This window comes from Larimichthys crocea, chromosome XXIII (genome assembly GCF_000972845.2).
Source record: "Larimichthys crocea isolate SSNF chromosome XXIII, L_crocea_2.0, whole genome shotgun sequence".
Taxonomy (NCBI): Eukaryota; Metazoa; Chordata; class Actinopteri; family Sciaenidae; genus Larimichthys; species Larimichthys crocea.
Window position 1 is genome coordinate 14,625,839 of NC_040033.1, and position 17,355 is coordinate 14,643,193.

Consider the following 17,355-nt stretch of genomic DNA (forward strand, 5'->3'; position numbering starts at 1 on the left):
ATTCCACACAGGTTTTACAGCCTGAACTTGACAGATCTGATTCTTTGTGACTGTCCATCGTTAGTCACTTCTTTCCCCCTTTCTCCCTTCCTTTCCTTTAAAGAGTTTGACCTTGGCCGCTTCCTGCGGCCCGGAGGGGATGAGGAAGGTCTGGTGATTGTGACAGGTGTCGCGTCTTAACAGCCCCACATGACATCCCGAGGAGAGATAGACATTTGGAGGGTTTTTTTTTTTTTCCTCATAAGGGTTTCACTCATAACCTTAAAGAGACAGTGCATGTGTCTGTGCACATGTACAGTATCTATGTGAGACAGAGTGTGTGCATGTGCATGTGAGTGTGTGTGCGTTTCACCACTGATTCCCAGCTCTCATTTCGGTTATTGGCTTGGATACTTATCATCTCCAGCCTCCGAGGCCTGATTAGGTTGAAGCTACTCCAAAGTCAAATTTTGGATATCAAAGGCAATACTCAACTTTAGCATCTGTCTGCAGCATCTTAATACGAAGCCTGGGCTCCTGACGTTTTGAGAAATAAAATATGTAGCCTATACACTTAGTGGAAAAAAATATGTTTTCAAGGATTACCAGAAGTAGCCATGTAACGTGTCGCACGTGCTTTATTTATTCTTCTCATCTTCTTGCTAATATTTCAACTTATACAAGTGCATTGTCACATTGCAAGACTTCTGGCTTATGTGTGGTGTTTTTATGGTTTGAGGTCATGAATTTGCAGGTATAAATAAAGATGATTACAATGTAACATTTATGAACAGACAGTAATAGAAACACTAAAACATGAATCACACAGGTTTATTTATTTATTTATTTTTGTTAAATAAAGTTGCAGGTAAACTTTAACATGCTCCAAAACAAACCTGGAAAAGTGATCTCCTTAGGGCCCAGGGTGAGCCAGACATGGTGTGGAAGTAAAAGATGGGCTACTATCTGAGTTGTTTACTGTAGGCTGGGAGTAGGCTTTATTTTCTGCTAAGGAGATTAGTAACAGTGAATTATGCATATCTTATTTTCTGGATTATCTCAAGCACTCAGAGATACTATCTCACTGGATAATCTCCTTTAAAGTTGTTCAGTTTATTCTCACTGTAAATATAGTCATTGTTGCTTGTTTATCTTTTTTCTCGAAGTCCAATTTGGTCTGTGCTACTTTTGGATGGAGTGTGTCATTGCACTTTAACTATGATTGCTCAAGTTGAATTCGTATCACAGCGTTCTGTGCTTTATACGCGCAGTAATGAGAGGTGTGTGGATGAAAGCTACTGTAGCGTACTGGCCATTTTGTCACTCTGTGTGTGCACTTGTGTGTGCATATGTGTGGGTCCCTGCATGCAAATATGAATGGGTAGCCTGTCTTGTCCAGTGGTGCGTTTAACCAGACACAGACCTTTGCTTCAGCCAAATCAGGCCCAACGCAGACAGTGTGCATCCATGCCATTTTCAAGCTGCTCCAATTATATCTGCCGACCGTCCACATATTGGCCAAATTTACAATAATAGCATATCTATTTCCATCCTAATGGCTGACATTGCTTGGCTTATCCATGCATGTATGTCGGTGGTCTTTTATGCTTTGTGGCTTGGTCTGTTCCCAGCCATGTGCAATGTGCTGTAGCCTGTCTTGGCTTTGTATGTGTGTGTGTTGCATGAAGCCAGAGTATGCTTACGTGCATGCATTAATATCTCTGTGAATGAGCATGTGCATTTGTGCATATAACGCTTGTGCCTCTCTACTCCAGTATATGCGCCTGTTATTTTAAATTTGTTGTTGTTGTTGCGTGTGTGTGTGTGTGTGTGTGTGTGTGTGTGTCCGTGTGAACCCAGCGCATGTGTGTGTTTGGCGCTTGCGTCCGTGAGGCTGCGTTGGCACGTGTGTTTGTGTGCTTACAGTCTGCGTGGTGGTATGAACCCACTGCTCAGCAAACAGGCCTTGAGCCCGGGCCAGCTCTGACAGACAGGGCGGCGGTGGTGGTGGTGGTGGAGTGAAGGGATTGACCCTCTATAGCTTAGAGAGCCTCTGCACAGCACACACTCCCCTCACCCTTCCCTCCCCCTCCTCCCCTTCCTCCCCATCTCCCTGCCACCCTCCCTTCCCTCCCTCCCTCCCTCCCCCCCCACTCCCTGCTGCCTAGCCCCAAGCGCCCGCAGGCACTGGAGACGCACGCATGCGTTGCCTCGCTGTGTGAGGCTTTGTCTGTTTGTGAGCATGGATGTATGTGTGTGTTGTGTGTGTGTAGCAGTAGCTGGGTTTTCGTCTGTGCGTGCGTGTGTGTGTGTGTGTGTGTGTGTGTGTGTGTGTGTGTGTGTGTGTGTGTGTGTGTGTGTGCGTGAGTGCGTGTGTGCGTGTGTGTGTGTGTGTGTGCGTGTGCGTGTGGATGAGGATCTGTGGACAAAAGAAGCAACCATGTCTCACTTGGCAATAATCATTGATGTTCCTTTCTGCTCTATCTGTGCTAGGGTGTCCACTGTGTTTTCATGTTATGTCTTTTGTTTTGACATGTACAGAAAAATCATTTAAAAATTGTAACACCTAACATTACAGTGACAATATAAATATGAGATAGAATATAAGAAATAGAAAGCCGTACAGGTTAAGATATTATGAGCAAATAAGCCATTTCTTATTGGCATACTGTACAATTTAAAATATTCTGATTATCCTAACAGCATATTCGGCTTTACTGTCCAATGGTGATATTCACATCTGAGTGTCTATGACAGCATCCTTCCATTGTCCACAAAATGGGCACCATTAGGTCTTATTCATTGTTTAGTTGACTAACTGGCTCTTACAGGTTTGTGCTAGGAAAGCAGGGTAGATGGTCAGGAGTTGCAGGACATAGGTTTGATGCTCATGTAATTGTTTGGCATGATTTAGATGTCTCTATTTATATTTATAAGTTTCAAAGCCCTTCTTCGATGCATATTTGATCCAGCGGTTTTAAAAAATGGTGCTGGAGAATGCAGGATATCTGAAAAAGCAGCATACTTGAGGACATTCCTAGCTCTCCTCTTAATAAACTGTGCATGTTACCAAGCTGGCATATCTTGATCAGCTGTTGTGGGGTATCCCACCAACGACAACTGCAACCGCTCAAAAATGTATCCCAAATAGTTCCAAATGTGTCCTGATGAACTATGCCAACACTTCTGTGACTCAGATTTAGTTAATCTTAATCTTTAATTACCGAAAATTGGCTAATGACCAGGTGAGTTGGCATCCTATAAAACATTTCAAAGGATCTGGATGCTGAAAATACTATTTTTACAGAGAAAACGCTACTTTAAATCCAGAGTTATTATAACATGCTGGTATGAGCCAAGCCTTTGCACAGTTTTGCTGAATTATTCTCCAAACCTACTTCATCAGCATCCACATAGTTCCCATGCCCAAACTCGGCCATGCTTCACACCCTTTCGCTAAATCTAGTCTCCTCCAGATGTTAGTCTCCATCCTCACCCTCTCCTCACTAGAGCTATAGCTCTGTCTTCGGCCACAGCATAAGCTCCACATCCAGCTCCAATCCTGCAGTGGCTCTTTCCAAGTCCTGGAACCAGCCACAACTGCATTACAAATACCAAGTACAGAACCAGTACCAGCCTCAGTTTTTTTTTTTTTTTTTCAAATCTAAACCTATATCTTCCTCTCCTCTGAACTCCAATCTCTTCCCTAGTCTCAGCCCAAACCATAGTCCCAGCCACAGCCGGGGCTTCCATGTGCGACTGACACATAAATAACCAAGCCTGTCCGCCACCCAGGCAAATTCAAATGCACCTGTCAAAGTGATGAAGCACCCGCCCGCAGGGAAGCATTGTTTACATTTTCACTCCACTCTTCGCAAAAGTGAGATTCTAATTATTTTCCCACTGTAAATTAAAGCCAAGTGGGACAGAACTACTAACCAAAATGATCATGGTGGTGGCAGGAGAAAACCCCAGCGCTCCTATGTATGAACTGTTTGAAGGGTGGGAAACGGCTGGAGAAAGTGTGTGGGTGGTAGACAGAGGGAAGGTCAGCAGCTTTTTTTTCTTGAAGAGGGGAGATAGTGAGAGAGATGGAGAGGGTAGAAAAATGGAGGTATAGTATTCACACAGGCTTTATAGCAAGTCTACTTCTGTTGTGCTCATTACAGGCAGAGTCTAGAGAACTTCAACCAACTGGAATACATTATGCCCTCACATTTCATACATAATAATGTGCCAAAAATGTGCTGCATTATTTTTCATACCAATGGACACTGAGAGAGAAAGAGAGAGGGAGAGAGAGGGGAAAGATTTAATTAGTCCATGGGAACATGCAAATGGAAGGTAAAATTAGACAGAGGAAGGGAGACCTGGGGAAGAGAGAGTGCACGAATGGTAATGGTGGCTATCTAGTTTGGATCAATCATTAAGGGATCAGGGGGACTGACAGGCCTGTTCGTGCCCACGCCTTAGGCTCCTATCCTGGACAGTCGCCAGCCCAGCTCAGTCTGCCTGCCCATTGAGACGTTTGCTTCTCTCCTCCCTTCAGTTTTGTCACATACACATGCACACATGTATATATATATATATATGTACTCATATATCACACACACATGCAAACAACAGGTAGGTAACTCAGACGGACAAATGTATACTCAAACCTTCCCTAAGAAGAGCTTCATGTTTGATACCTATGGATACCTCACTCTGGGACCTTGTTAGTCTGTGTTTAGTAATCAGTGATGCATCCCCCCCTTACGGTAGAGTTTTCAAAATGGTGGATTAAGGCACACATTAGTTGATTACGGCTGACTTCTAACATGCTCTCTAGCCCTCTGAATTGACACTGTGTTTTGATTATCGTCTGAAAATAGCAGAGTTTTCCGCAAGGTCATGAGGTCAAGTTTGGGAACTGTTTTGGTTGTCAGCTGGGACACAGATGGAATCACAGTGGAAATGTCCTTTTTTAATAATGGTCAACTCTAGACACTGTGTTTATACCCAACATGTCATACGATAGAGGAAAATGTCAGCCATTGATATTTGTGACAGTCAAGGACGTGTGAGATATATAAAATACACTGTACGTATCCCAGAGAGCTATTACTAGTCCAGCCTGTCACCCAAATTACTATTTAATTCCCAGATACTGTCTGCCCTATTTTTAGCTGTTAGTTGCGAGTTTAAATCCTAATTCAGGTTTGAATATGGGTCGCTTTTTAAATATATCATAGAAGAATACCCCTTTTAGAATATGGTGCATTTTTCCTTTGATCTATGTTGCAGTGATGTTGTTTTGGCCCTTAACTAACAAAACAGAAAAAGAAATCCCAAATCCATCTCTTGTCAGACTTTATATTTGCACACACTTAAATAAAAATGATTGACATGTCAGTCAAAATTTATCACAAGTCATAGTGAATTTCTAAAAAGAAAAGCTTTCCACAGGCGCCTGTATTTAAGTGCTGATTGCTTTTATTCTGCATTCATATGTGGCATGGTATGATTTGGTAGGTGTGAAATCGCATCTTCTCCCAGAAAGACAGACAGACTATATTTGTGAACCATGGAGCCATGTCTGCAGCTGTGCCATCTTCACTTCCTGTGCCCCTGTCCCTCCCTCCCATTCTCCGTGTGCATTTGCGGTAATGTCTACAAATCCTGAAATTTATGTCCCTGCTGGAAAACATGGTTTGCTGTTTATAGTCCTCCGCTAAAAGAAATAAGGCCCGTCTCTCCTGATGCAAGTCAAGGGACTGATGTAGACTCTATCAGATTTCTAAATACAGACCCCAACAATAAATCCTGGCTTGATTGGGTTTGAATTGGGTTAGCTCACTTGAATGCTATCTGCTTAACCCACAGCTGGCCTGTCTGCTCCATGCAGGCATTGAACCTAAATCAGTCACTTAGTGCTATCAAATGGAACAATGGTGGAGTGGAGAGAGCACTCAAGCTAGGGCTAGAAGCCAGGCTAGCACCATAACGCAACACAACAGACCAGAACAGAGTAGAGTGTAGAGCAGACAGGCCCTCTAATGCTCTTTCCTTTTTGTGTCTCAGCAATGATGCATCCTGAGAGCCATGGTGCATTGCATGAAATGGCATCACCCAAAACTGAACACACAAACACCTTTTCAAGCTTTTGTCCCGTCTTGTCAACTGGATTTCACGTGCTAATTGGCGTAGGATGGTGGCATGGCTAACATCAAAAAAATCTATTTTCATGCAAGCCAAAATACATACACAGGGGAATTCAAGCAGGTGTGTTTAACCAAAGTGACTTAGAGTACCGAGGCTGAATCCACGGTGTTTCTATCACCACCGTACAGCTTGGTTTAGAAAATCCTAGACTTGAGTCTTTGCCGGGTCATAGGCACACTTCCTGTGACCAGTACAGCGGGAAAGGATGTTTTTTCTCACATTCGTGACTTTAAATGTTTAGAATGTGTTACTGTATCATGGACAAACTAAGAACGCTAGGATTTTTTGCACACTCCCACTTGTGTGTCCTCAAAAGGGAGAAAAAATGGCAAACCAACATACACACACTATCCAAACAGACTGATTGCTGCCTAGCAGAGGTGCTGATTACTTAAGGAATTCAGGTAATCAGTTTCCCCCAGTGTGGGCTGAGGCCAAGCTAGAGGCAAGGCGCAGTTGAGGCGATTTCACTAATGAGCGTCTTAATTAGCATTGAAGAGATGCATCCCTGCGTCCCCACCTCCCTCTTACGCTCACACTCACACACACACACACAAACACGCACACCTTCTTTAAATGTTCCTAGCTAGTCTTCTTTCTCTCGGCACTCGTGACTCTTTGACATTTTGACAATGAGGTCCTTTCTACTCATGGGGCTGTCTGGTTCGCAGTTTATGCAATGTCTCTAATTACAAGTAGGGTAATGGCTCCCACTGTTTTCTCGGTGAAGTGCCTAGAGTTGTGTTTGGCTAACCGTTTATAAGTGTGGGGTGACATCGATACACCACCAAATTAAACCTCTCCTTCAGCTTGACCCTGCCACTCATGGCCCGCTGAATGAGTTTGCCTTTTTCTGTATTTTTAGACGAATCATAATTACTCAGCCAATTAGGGGGTCACCTTGAGTTTTACAAACTACTTGAAAAACTTCCCCCTCTTTGTGACTCTTGACTGTGTGTGTGTTTGTGTGGCTAAGTGTGTGTGCACATGAAGTTCTCCCTGCTCAGAGTCTGTGGTGTGAGAGTTAGAGTTTGCATTATGGCCCATACTGTATGTGGCACCCTATAGAACATGCATGTACATGCACAAACACACAAATATACTTTAAAAGTCTCCCACAGATTGGGGCCTACCATTGCCTGGCAGTCTGGAACATGGATTTGGGATTCATGTCGGACAAAATAGTCATATTTTCATTATGTTTAATGGATATTTAATGAATTTATGACTGTGTTTTTGAGTTATTATGGTGTATAACATCTACTGTATGCAATCAGACATTCAAGCCTTCACCAGCACACACTATTAGAAAGGCAGAGAGCTCCCGTGATCTTCACACACGGATGACTTCGAGTTACATGACCTATATAACATGTTACACGCTCCGCTCGCTCCACGTGTCTCACCCTAACACAGAGGGGCAACGCATTACAGGTGTGCAAGCCTCCATTACACACACACAAACACACACACACACACACAAACACACAGGAGTCATAAACAAGCCTGCCACCAGGATTACTCATATGTATGCATGATCACAAACACGACCTGTCTCTTTACCTGCCACAGATCAGGCCCCAAAGGACTCATGCACTACTAGGAATTAGCGTGCTGATGTACTGTACGCCAGTGGTGTTTATCTGGTGGCTGCGGTTGTATGTAATTAAAATTAACATCTTAGCAGTTTACAAGGTACGATTCAGCCTGATTTTAATATATTCTACATGGGTTTTTGAAAGTTACTGCCACTTATTTTTGCATCATTTGAAGATTTTTCCACACATGTACTTACTGTATATTGTACACTTAACACACTGTAGTGAATGTTAAAAAGATTTTTATTTTTTACTTTTATTTACATTGTTTGATAGAAACATATTTATCCTTTTGAAAACCTCACTCTTATTTACATCATTCCCTTCATTTTCAGTTTGATTTTCCAACAGAATAACTTGTTAATGTGACATCTGTGAAACCTTTTCACAAGCTTCTAAACACACCAACAAGAAAGAGTTTACAGCCCCGCTAACGATACATCATCATCTCATGCATGTTTGTGTTTGATTAGGTGGCCGTGTATGACTATATCTGGACAGCGGAAGACCCCTTGGCAGGCCCAGCTGATCCAAGTGAATATCCTAGGGAGGGTGCACCCTTACCAGAGGGAGAGACCAGCACCCATGTGGCAGTCTACACCCTATACCTGAGTGGCTTCAAACAAAGATACAGGCACTTCCTCCGACAACCGGATGGGACTATCACCGAGGTGGGCTATCAACATATTTTCATACAATGTGTTTTAAAGGAACGTTCAGTTTGTAATAAATACAAGGTCACCTTTCCTGTTCCTCTTGCTGGAAACACAAGTTTTGTTTGTCAGTATTCAGGTTCAAATTTACCTTACGATATTGGCAGTGGGATTAAATGCAAATAATCAATCTGACCATAAACACAGAGAGAGCACATGTCTATGCCAAGGCAGAGGATTGAAGAGAAGAGGTTAAATGGAGGGAGAGGAGAAAGGTGGAGAGAGGGGATAAAGGTTCACAAAACACTCCCCTCTCGCTCTCTCTCTCTCCTCCAACTGAAGAGAGTAAGAAGGGTAGAGGACAGAAACAAATGCAGTAACTAGTTCATTATTTTGCTTTCAGAACAATAAAAAGACAACAGTACAGCTCTGTGGTCTGAAAAGGTGAAGAACAGATATTGACAGATACCGAGACAGATTTTTTCCTTGGGTAAAACTAAATATTTCTTCTTTTTAAACAGGAAATGACAGGATTTGCCCCGAGAAACAAATCAGAACCTAGTTCATCATGTTAATGGAGCTACTACTGAGTTAAAGTCAACAAAACTCACCCTTTTTTTTCTCAGTCTCCTCTGCCTGTAACAACCATTTACAATCTGTATGGTATAATAAAAAAATCCAGTGCCTCATCCTGTTTTAAAACTGTGTTATGACTTACGACAAAATGTAATTTGAAACAGGAAAAAAAAAAAATAGTGCCTAACTTTGCTGTGCATTGTAATTATTGCAACTTCTTATATTTCGCTGCTCGTCCTCCAAGTCCCTGCAAGACAGACAGGTCAGAAACAGACTGTTTCACAGATTGTTCCCTAATTAAAAGTAGTGCTTTGTGACAACTGCTGCAGTGGCAAGAAGTCATTCCTTTCCTCAATCATTCTGTCAGTCGCCCAAGAGCAACCTGGATCATCCCAACAAAATTAATATTTTGAAGTTTGAATGTCAGAGGAGTGAGAGAGGAGGGGGTTATATGCGCTAACAATTAGCTCTGAGGCTCTTTTGCGTTCTAATGGTTCTCCGTCATAATTTGAGTGATGGTGAGCTTATGTGAGTAAACACACAGCATGGTATATTTATTACTGGTGTCGCACTGTCTCTGTGTATATGTATATGGGTGTGTAGCCTCTAGACCTGTGCATAGCAGATGAGACATCTGGGGGGGATTGTTCATAGCCACACTCGCACGCTCATTGACACAGACAAACACACACAATTCTTACTGTGAGAAAAGTAATGTTATGGCATACACAAAAATCTACAAAAATCACCCTTTGCATAAACACACAGATGCCGACACAAATTTACACCCATAACCCCGACACACAAAAACTCAGCTCGCTGAGAGTAAAAGAATGAATTTCAGCTGACTGTCCATTCTTTAAACTGTGAAGGGAGTTTCATAGAGGCCACCTTAAGTGAAAGATAGGTGTTACTGTCCCTGGGAAACACATTCACACACACACATATACTCTCTATATCTTTTTGTTGCTCTCTTTTCTCACAAACACACTGTGTCCCTTGGGTGTTGCTGTCTGTTCCTTGCAACTTAACAGGCAGGGACCTCCAGTAGCAAGAGATGCCGATGGCATCCTCTTTCACCCGCTGGTAGCGGGGAGCGATAACACCGACGCTCAGCATTGCCGAGAGAGCACTATGCCATTCCCCTTCGCCTCGCAGCACGGACCCCCACTTTACATATTCAAAACTAATCCTCCCCTGAATATATAGACTGGTTTTATGTATAGAGCAAGATTCAGGAATCACCAAAGGGCATCCCCGGCACTCGGAAGAACACTTGAGCTGATTTTATTAGTGCTTTATATAATTCTGGCAGCAATATACACACTGCGACAGGGTGCTGTGTACAAACTGGCCTTTAGATGTAAGGTGACAGCTCCTCAGAGAGAAATAACAGCCGTGCAGACACTTCTACAAAAATTAAATTGATAAAAAAAAATACAGAATGAAATAGAAAAAGGCTGTACTATGAGATGCAGTGACCACAGTAATACAGAGAAGTTTCCCTCTGTTCTTAGATTTATGACATTTTAAAGCAGTTTTATGGGTTTTCCTGTACAGGCTTATTACTTTATTCACTTAAATAATAGCATGTTTTATGGTGATGTGGTTACTGCCATGTTACTAGACAAAGTATTATATGGCATGAGTCCTATTTTGAGCAATAAAAACAAATGTGATTTGTTTTACTTTAAGCTGATTATGCTGATATATTTGCTATATTTGCCATGTTTGCATACGCTTTCTTGCAACATATTGTAACTTTTGTCTTGGCATTTCAATTCAGCATGTCTACTGTGCGCATGTTCATTATTATTATTCAGTATTCTCTATCTATTATCCATATATTCTGTTTTGATATGTTGATCAGTGTAGAGTGTAGTTGAGGACAGTGACAAAAAACTTTATTTGACAGTGTAATAACGTGACTCCATCATCTGGCCCAGTTACACTTAAAAGACTAATCCTGCTACTTAAGAAGTCTGTTTCCATTTACTGAGAAAATATTGACGGATGGCTCATTTCCTTTAAAAAGCTGTGTTTTCGCAGGCAGTGTCCTGGACGCCAATGCCCCCGAGGACTTGCTCCTCCCTTAGACTAACATGACCACAGCTCCAGGGGCCAGCAGCTTTGCATAATACCCTCAAATTTACACCCGAAATTTGTCTAAACGAACACCTTTAAAAGAAAGTCCTGGAAGAAGTGCCCTGAGCTATAGACACTGTTAGACACTGTTTGGAAGGAACAGTGAGGTGTGTCCTGTTTGATTTGCTAGAGAATGAAAGTCATGAGAAACTAAATATTTCTCTTGTTTATTCAGCCATTATTGAACCAGCTATGTTGACTGAAAGTTGTTTTGTTTTTTTTCTTTCTTGCATTGCATCGTTAGCAAGAAGTAGGAATGGAATAGGACTAAATTCTGAGTTTTGGGTTTGTAGTAAAAAATATAACGATAATGAAGTCTTTATTGACTTGCATATTGAATTCTGTTCAAAGAAAGTTAATATTAATGATCCATCATATGCTCTCATCCAACGTGTTGCCCAAGGCTGGTGTCTGTAATATTGACCATGTTGAAGGAATCTTACAGCTGAATCACAACAATACAAAAAAGTTAAAGCTACGTTCCCATCAGTGTGCTCCAATAAAAGACATTAAAGGTAAAGTGAGGTGTTGCTTTTCAAACACTCATTACCTATAAACAGATGTTCCACAGCTGCCAACTCACAAATTGCACTGCTGACAACAACTGTTCGGGACGAAATTATGCAGGGAAATGCATCTATATAACCTAGGACCTTCAGAGAAGGCCTCATAACCACTCTGTCTGAAGAAACAAGATGGCTGATGAAGAAATTAATGCAGGCGAAGTCATTATCTTCCCTCCTAAAACCACAGTGGGTTTATGTCCCCCTGTGTCGTTTTTTTCTCGGGGGCTAACATTTAAGTGTCGATGGACTTATAAAAAGATAGGACAAGCCAACTGTGCTCCTTTTGTCTCCTTTCCTCCATATGGGAGGCAGCAGCATATGCAAGAACTGGCTCAGCTTCTGTAAAACTTCCATTAAAGATGCACAACTAAGGCTCTGCCAGCTTGAATATTACCTCTCTGCGCAAATTATTTATGGCTCGGAAAAAACGCTGATGATGAGCATCTCCAGCGACTTGTATAAATAAAAACACTTTTTTTTCCTGCAATTTCAGCTGTGCTTTTTTTCCTCTCTGGTATTTTGGAGGGGATGTGCTTAACCATTTGTAGAAACAAAAGGTATGGAGTTTATCCACATGATAAGGTTTTAAAAGTATTGCATTTAATCATCTTACAGCTGTGTCGTATTATGTATGGTTTGTTTAATTAGGAGAAGCATTCCCTGTATAGTTTGTAGATTTTTCAAATAATGCTGCTAAATATGATGATGAGCGCTATTAATGACACTGATGATGATGAATCTAGAATATGAGAAATGGAAGGCAGAGCGGTACAGAGTTGTAAAGAGCACAGAGGCTCTGAGAGACACCTCATCATCATGATATGCCATCAAATCTCTCATTAACAAGGACCCTTTGTCTTGTCTTTCCATGACTCAGCCCACCGTCTGTCTGCGCGTGACGACAACTCTTCGCCGGACCAATATTGACCTAATTTAGCATGCAGAGAATATGAAGAAGTTAACCTTTCGAAAAAAAACACCTTGCAGCAACATTAATTGACAAACCGCATCAATTCTCCCTCCTACCCCTCTTTTGTAATTACTCTGCCGCACGTTTGATTGCCGCTGCGGAGCTGAGGACCCACGCTTCATTTGCCGTGAGGTCATCGGCAGCCCTCAGAAATATGAATATGATTTATACAGGAAGTGAGCGTACTCTGTATGCTGTGTGTGTGTGTGTGTGTGTGGCTACGAGAGATACAGACAAGGAGAGAGAGAGAGACAGAGAGTGGGAGACAGAGAGAGTGAGAGTGAGGGGGGGGGGATGTCCTTGGCTACGTACTGTATGTTGCATGAGGAGATTAATGCCTCCCTGGCAGCCATATCTGCTTAGCAGGAGGACTTCTCCAAAGTACACCGCATGTAATTATCTGGCAAGTTTATACTAGTTTTAGATAAAGAAGCACTCTGTGGCACATTTTTTCAAGTTTGCTCAATTGCTGTTCTATCTGTGTAATTTGCAACTTTAGAAAAGTGGCAGCCTACCTTTTCCACATGACTACTTGATGCTTCTCTTATGAAATATAGACGTGTGGAAAGAATGCAATAGTCATTTCGACTTAACCCATCATTGTACATTGTACTGTGCATTCTCACTCACTATCCACGGATCACAGTTTCACTTTCGTCATATATTTATGGTCAAATTATATTCCACTTTTAGAGAAATTGACACAATGTATCATTTTATCATGGCTCATACCAGTGTGATTTAAGTTGTATTTCATATCACCGTACATAAGTAGGCCAACCCAGAGTTGTGAGAGCTGTTTCCCCTCTGGGACCAGAGGTAGTGTGTCATATAAAGTCTCCATTTCTGCTTCTCCTCCAAGTTCACTCTAAGCACCAGGACAGAGGCAGAGACTATGCATGACAACACTACTCGCAGGCCTCGAGGAAAATAGCAGTACTCCTGCCAATCTCAGTCACTGTCATCCAAGTTCAACCTGTACTTTGAAATGCTTGATACATTTGGCCCCGGGGTCCTCCTGAAACGGTTGGGTTTAACATTGTTGTACTGTTCATTTATTGTTAAGTTTCCTTGCTGACTCTCGTATGCATGTTTTGTTTTGGTTTTGGTTTTTTTCCTGAAGGTGATTGGTGACATGGAAGTGGTGGACAATGCAGCTGGGATAGTGTCCTGCCAGGGTCGGGGCTCTGTCAATCAGAGAGAGGACAAGGAAGGTCAAAGTGTTCTACATCAGCTACGGAAACGGAAGAAACTGTTTGGAAGTAAGTGATGCACAACAATCAGCTAATATGTTTTTTGTCACAGCTCGCTGAACTCATTTGGGAGCATGCAAAGAAAAGTACACATTGAGTCGTCCTCATCGTCTCATGTCACACACATGTGAGCTGTGCACACCTTTTCCTTATCTGCTGTTTGTTTAGCAAAAATTAGGCAGTTTCATCGAATGTTTCGTTCCCTCAGGGTCCCATCGCGTTGAGCCAATAGGAGGAAGTGGGTGTGGATCCAGTTTTGCACTGCAAGACCTCAACCAATGATCTCAAAGCAAGTGGGAAGTGATAATTGGACCGTGAAGTAATGTGAGTCAACTGATCAACTGTCGGGTCTGTTTGACTTAAAGTAATTGGTATATTTCTTAAGTAATCCAAATACTGAAGACAGAAAAACTGTTAGTCAGTCAGTACTACTTTTCAACAGCTTTTACTCTGTGGTAAGTATTTGTGAAGTAGTCCCCGGGTACTATAGATTTGAATGACTTCTTAAAATAGTCAAAAATGTAAAAGATGGAAAGTTGACTCATCAGAATAAAGATGAAAATCAACAACATTGGTCTTGCAACCATCTGCAAGTAAACATGAATAGTAAATGTGAACATATTAGATATTTGTGCCCTCATAAACAATGTTCAGCAACACTTCTAATGAATGCAGGTCATTAGGTGTTCGGCAGTGCCTCAACACAGTGAAAAATTAAGATTCTAAAAGTCAGTAATCAGAACACGAGTGATAAAATATCAATATTGGCCTCACATTAAGCAGGATAATATTCAGGCCAGCTTGATTTGTATTGAATATGTGTCTGCTAGCCGGTGCTCACTGTAATGAAGTGGCTCACAAATCAGGCCATAATGGCTGCCTACTTACACATATTGCTTAATTAAAGGTTGTGAGCTTATTAGCATGTGTCTCTGGCACAGGGCGCGGGGAGATGGGAATCAGGGCTGATGTCGTTGAGGGGCAGGCTTTAAAGGTTTTATAGATAGCTAACCTATCATACTAAAGCCATAGCCCCCCCCCTCCGCCCCCTCCTAAAATCGTATCTTAATAACCTGTCATTTTCATTGATGATGATTCTCCTTTATGGGCAGCCATTACGGATCAAGTTCTGTGTCCTGTTGGATGGCGATAGCTGCCATCCGTGCTCGTCATTATCAGGAACACCTTACTTTTGGCCTTGAAGTTGCTCCTCACCTCCTCCATGTTTGAACCATCACAATCGAGGCCCGGAGGCACAGTGCATATGGACAGACACACACACACACATTCAGAAATTTGTTCTCTCACACACACACACACATCTAACATCTTTGTTTCTGATTCTCTGAGCTCTGCTAGAGCCACAGGCCTTTCCTAAAGTCCTCATAAAAGGAGGAGAAGATTTAAATGAAACGAGATGACATTTTCAGATTTATCAGTCCATCTCTATAAAACGGGGGAAAGCACAACATGTTGGCATAATTCAACTGATTGTTTAACTGTATGCAAATATTCAACAGATAACATTTGGTTTATTTTTGGTGCATTGTCAGCATTGGCAGGATGTATTAGACTCTCGTGTTGCATCCTGCCCTTCTGTCTGCCTTTGATATTAGCCAGAACCTATAGAGCTAATGCGCTCCAATTAGAGATCACTCCATTAACAGTGACAGTGCTACACCCCCCAATTCAATCAGCCCCCTAATGAACATTAAGCAGAGACGCTGCCTCTCAGAGATGACAGGAAGCTCTTCTCCCTCTCCATTTGTCCTACCTTACTACCTCTATGTTCCTCTTTTCTCTTCTGCTCTTTTCACTTTCTCTGTGTGCCTATATGTACAACAAGATGCTAGTCTGAGAGGCAAAATCGACGCAGCTGAAAAGCATAAATATTCCTCTGGTCTGTGTATCTGTTTTGATATGTTAATACTTTGATATAAATCTATAATTTTTGATGAATGGCATTTGTTTCTCCTCCTGCTCTCTCTCGTGTGTGATGTTTTCTGGGAGCATCACCAGCTTTTCAGTTCATCATCATCAAAACAATGCCCTGTGCAATATTTTCCAACTGGGGGCAGAGGGTGCAGACACAAAGGGGGCAAAGGTTCAAGGTTCAAATATTTGATTGTTAATGACAAACACCATTTCATCACGATTTAAATTTCAAATTGATCCCTGGGAGCAATTATTTCTGGGGGAGAGAAACACGCCGCTAGGTCTCTGCTCCGCACATTTGCTGATTTAAGTTAAAAGAAAACCTTTTTGCAGAGCTATCATAAGGGAGCTGCAACTTTTTGAAGTAAGTGCCTGCATCTGCTTAGAGCCAACCCAACCTGGGGATGTTGCTGGAGAGTGAGAAAAGAGTGGAAAAATAAAACATAAAAAGAAAAAAATAACACTTTGTCTAATTCTATATTTATGTAGCCCTCAGCTGGAGGTATTCACATAAAACAGTTTGTATTCAGAAGTGCTGCGGTGATCGTTATGCTGCACGTTGAGATCGGCAACTCTTCGGGCACGGTTGCCGGGTGCGGCTCAGCCTGATTCATTTGAATTAAAGTTACCCAACTAAATAAAAGGGATTCATATTCACACTTTTGTTGCTTTTTTTTTCTTCTTTTCAAAACCTCTTCTGATTGTTTTTTTTTTTTTAAAGCATTTCTTTTGATGAAGAACTTTGTACATTTTACTGTCTTTGCATACATGTCTGTATTTTCTATTTACTGAACTTCATTTATGGCACCTTCTTGTTTGATGTTGAAATGTAATTATGTCTTGTAAGGAGTGAAGGAGCTTGGTTTTCTGATGCTCTTTTGATCAGAGAAAACCGTCTATAATATCCGTCAGGGAAGTCTGAGCTTAATTGTGTGTCCAATAAGTGCATGTTCACTGACAATTTTGCCTTCTCATCTACAAAGAATATTTATTTTTCTGAAAAAATACCATCTTAAATATTAAATAAAAGTGTAATCTTTTTATTCAACCTACGTCTTTGAATATGATATTTAAAAACGTGAAATAAAATATATACGTTGTAATATTTTTTTTATTATTTTAGACTGTAAATAAATGTGTGTTCCAAGGTGCTCTATTATTACATCTTTTATTTCCATAATTTGTACAATGAGAATTCACCAAGATGAGGCCTAGTTACATGAAAGAACTGGTCTAATCAGCTCAGCAGCACATCTACTGATCCTCTCCTCTGTGACATGAATTTTAGTCGTTCCCAACTATGCGTAACCTGCAAACACCAGTGTTTGCATTTATGCCACTGTGGTAGAACAATAATATGCAAAACAGATATACATTCCAGACCTCTGTCAGGTTTTTCTGCCCAAGCTGTATTCTTCTCCACTGACCCCTAACATGATTTCCTGGTGCTTAAACCGCGGAAAACACACACGGTCG

The 17,355-nt window shown here is 41.6% G+C and overlaps 1 protein-coding gene across 3 annotated transcripts in view; it reads left to right on the forward strand.

The window, feature by feature from the left end:
• The window catches only part of ofcc1 (orofacial cleft 1 candidate 1), an 87,852-nt gene extending 72,629 nt beyond the window's left edge, over nt 1-15,223 (forward strand). For 2 of the 3 annotated variants that reach the window (XM_027274009.1, XM_027274008.1), the window contains 3 exons: nt 8,255-8,452; nt 13,815-13,953; nt 14,153-15,050. In XM_027274009.1, coding sequence (XP_027129810.1) covers nt 8,255-8,452; nt 13,815-13,953; nt 14,153-14,226 — 411 coding nt within the window. In that variant the 3' untranslated portion in view covers nt 14,227-15,050. The other variant, XM_027274007.1, reaches the window with a different exon arrangement.
• The last annotated feature ends 2,132 nt before the right edge of the window (nt 15,224-17,355 follow it).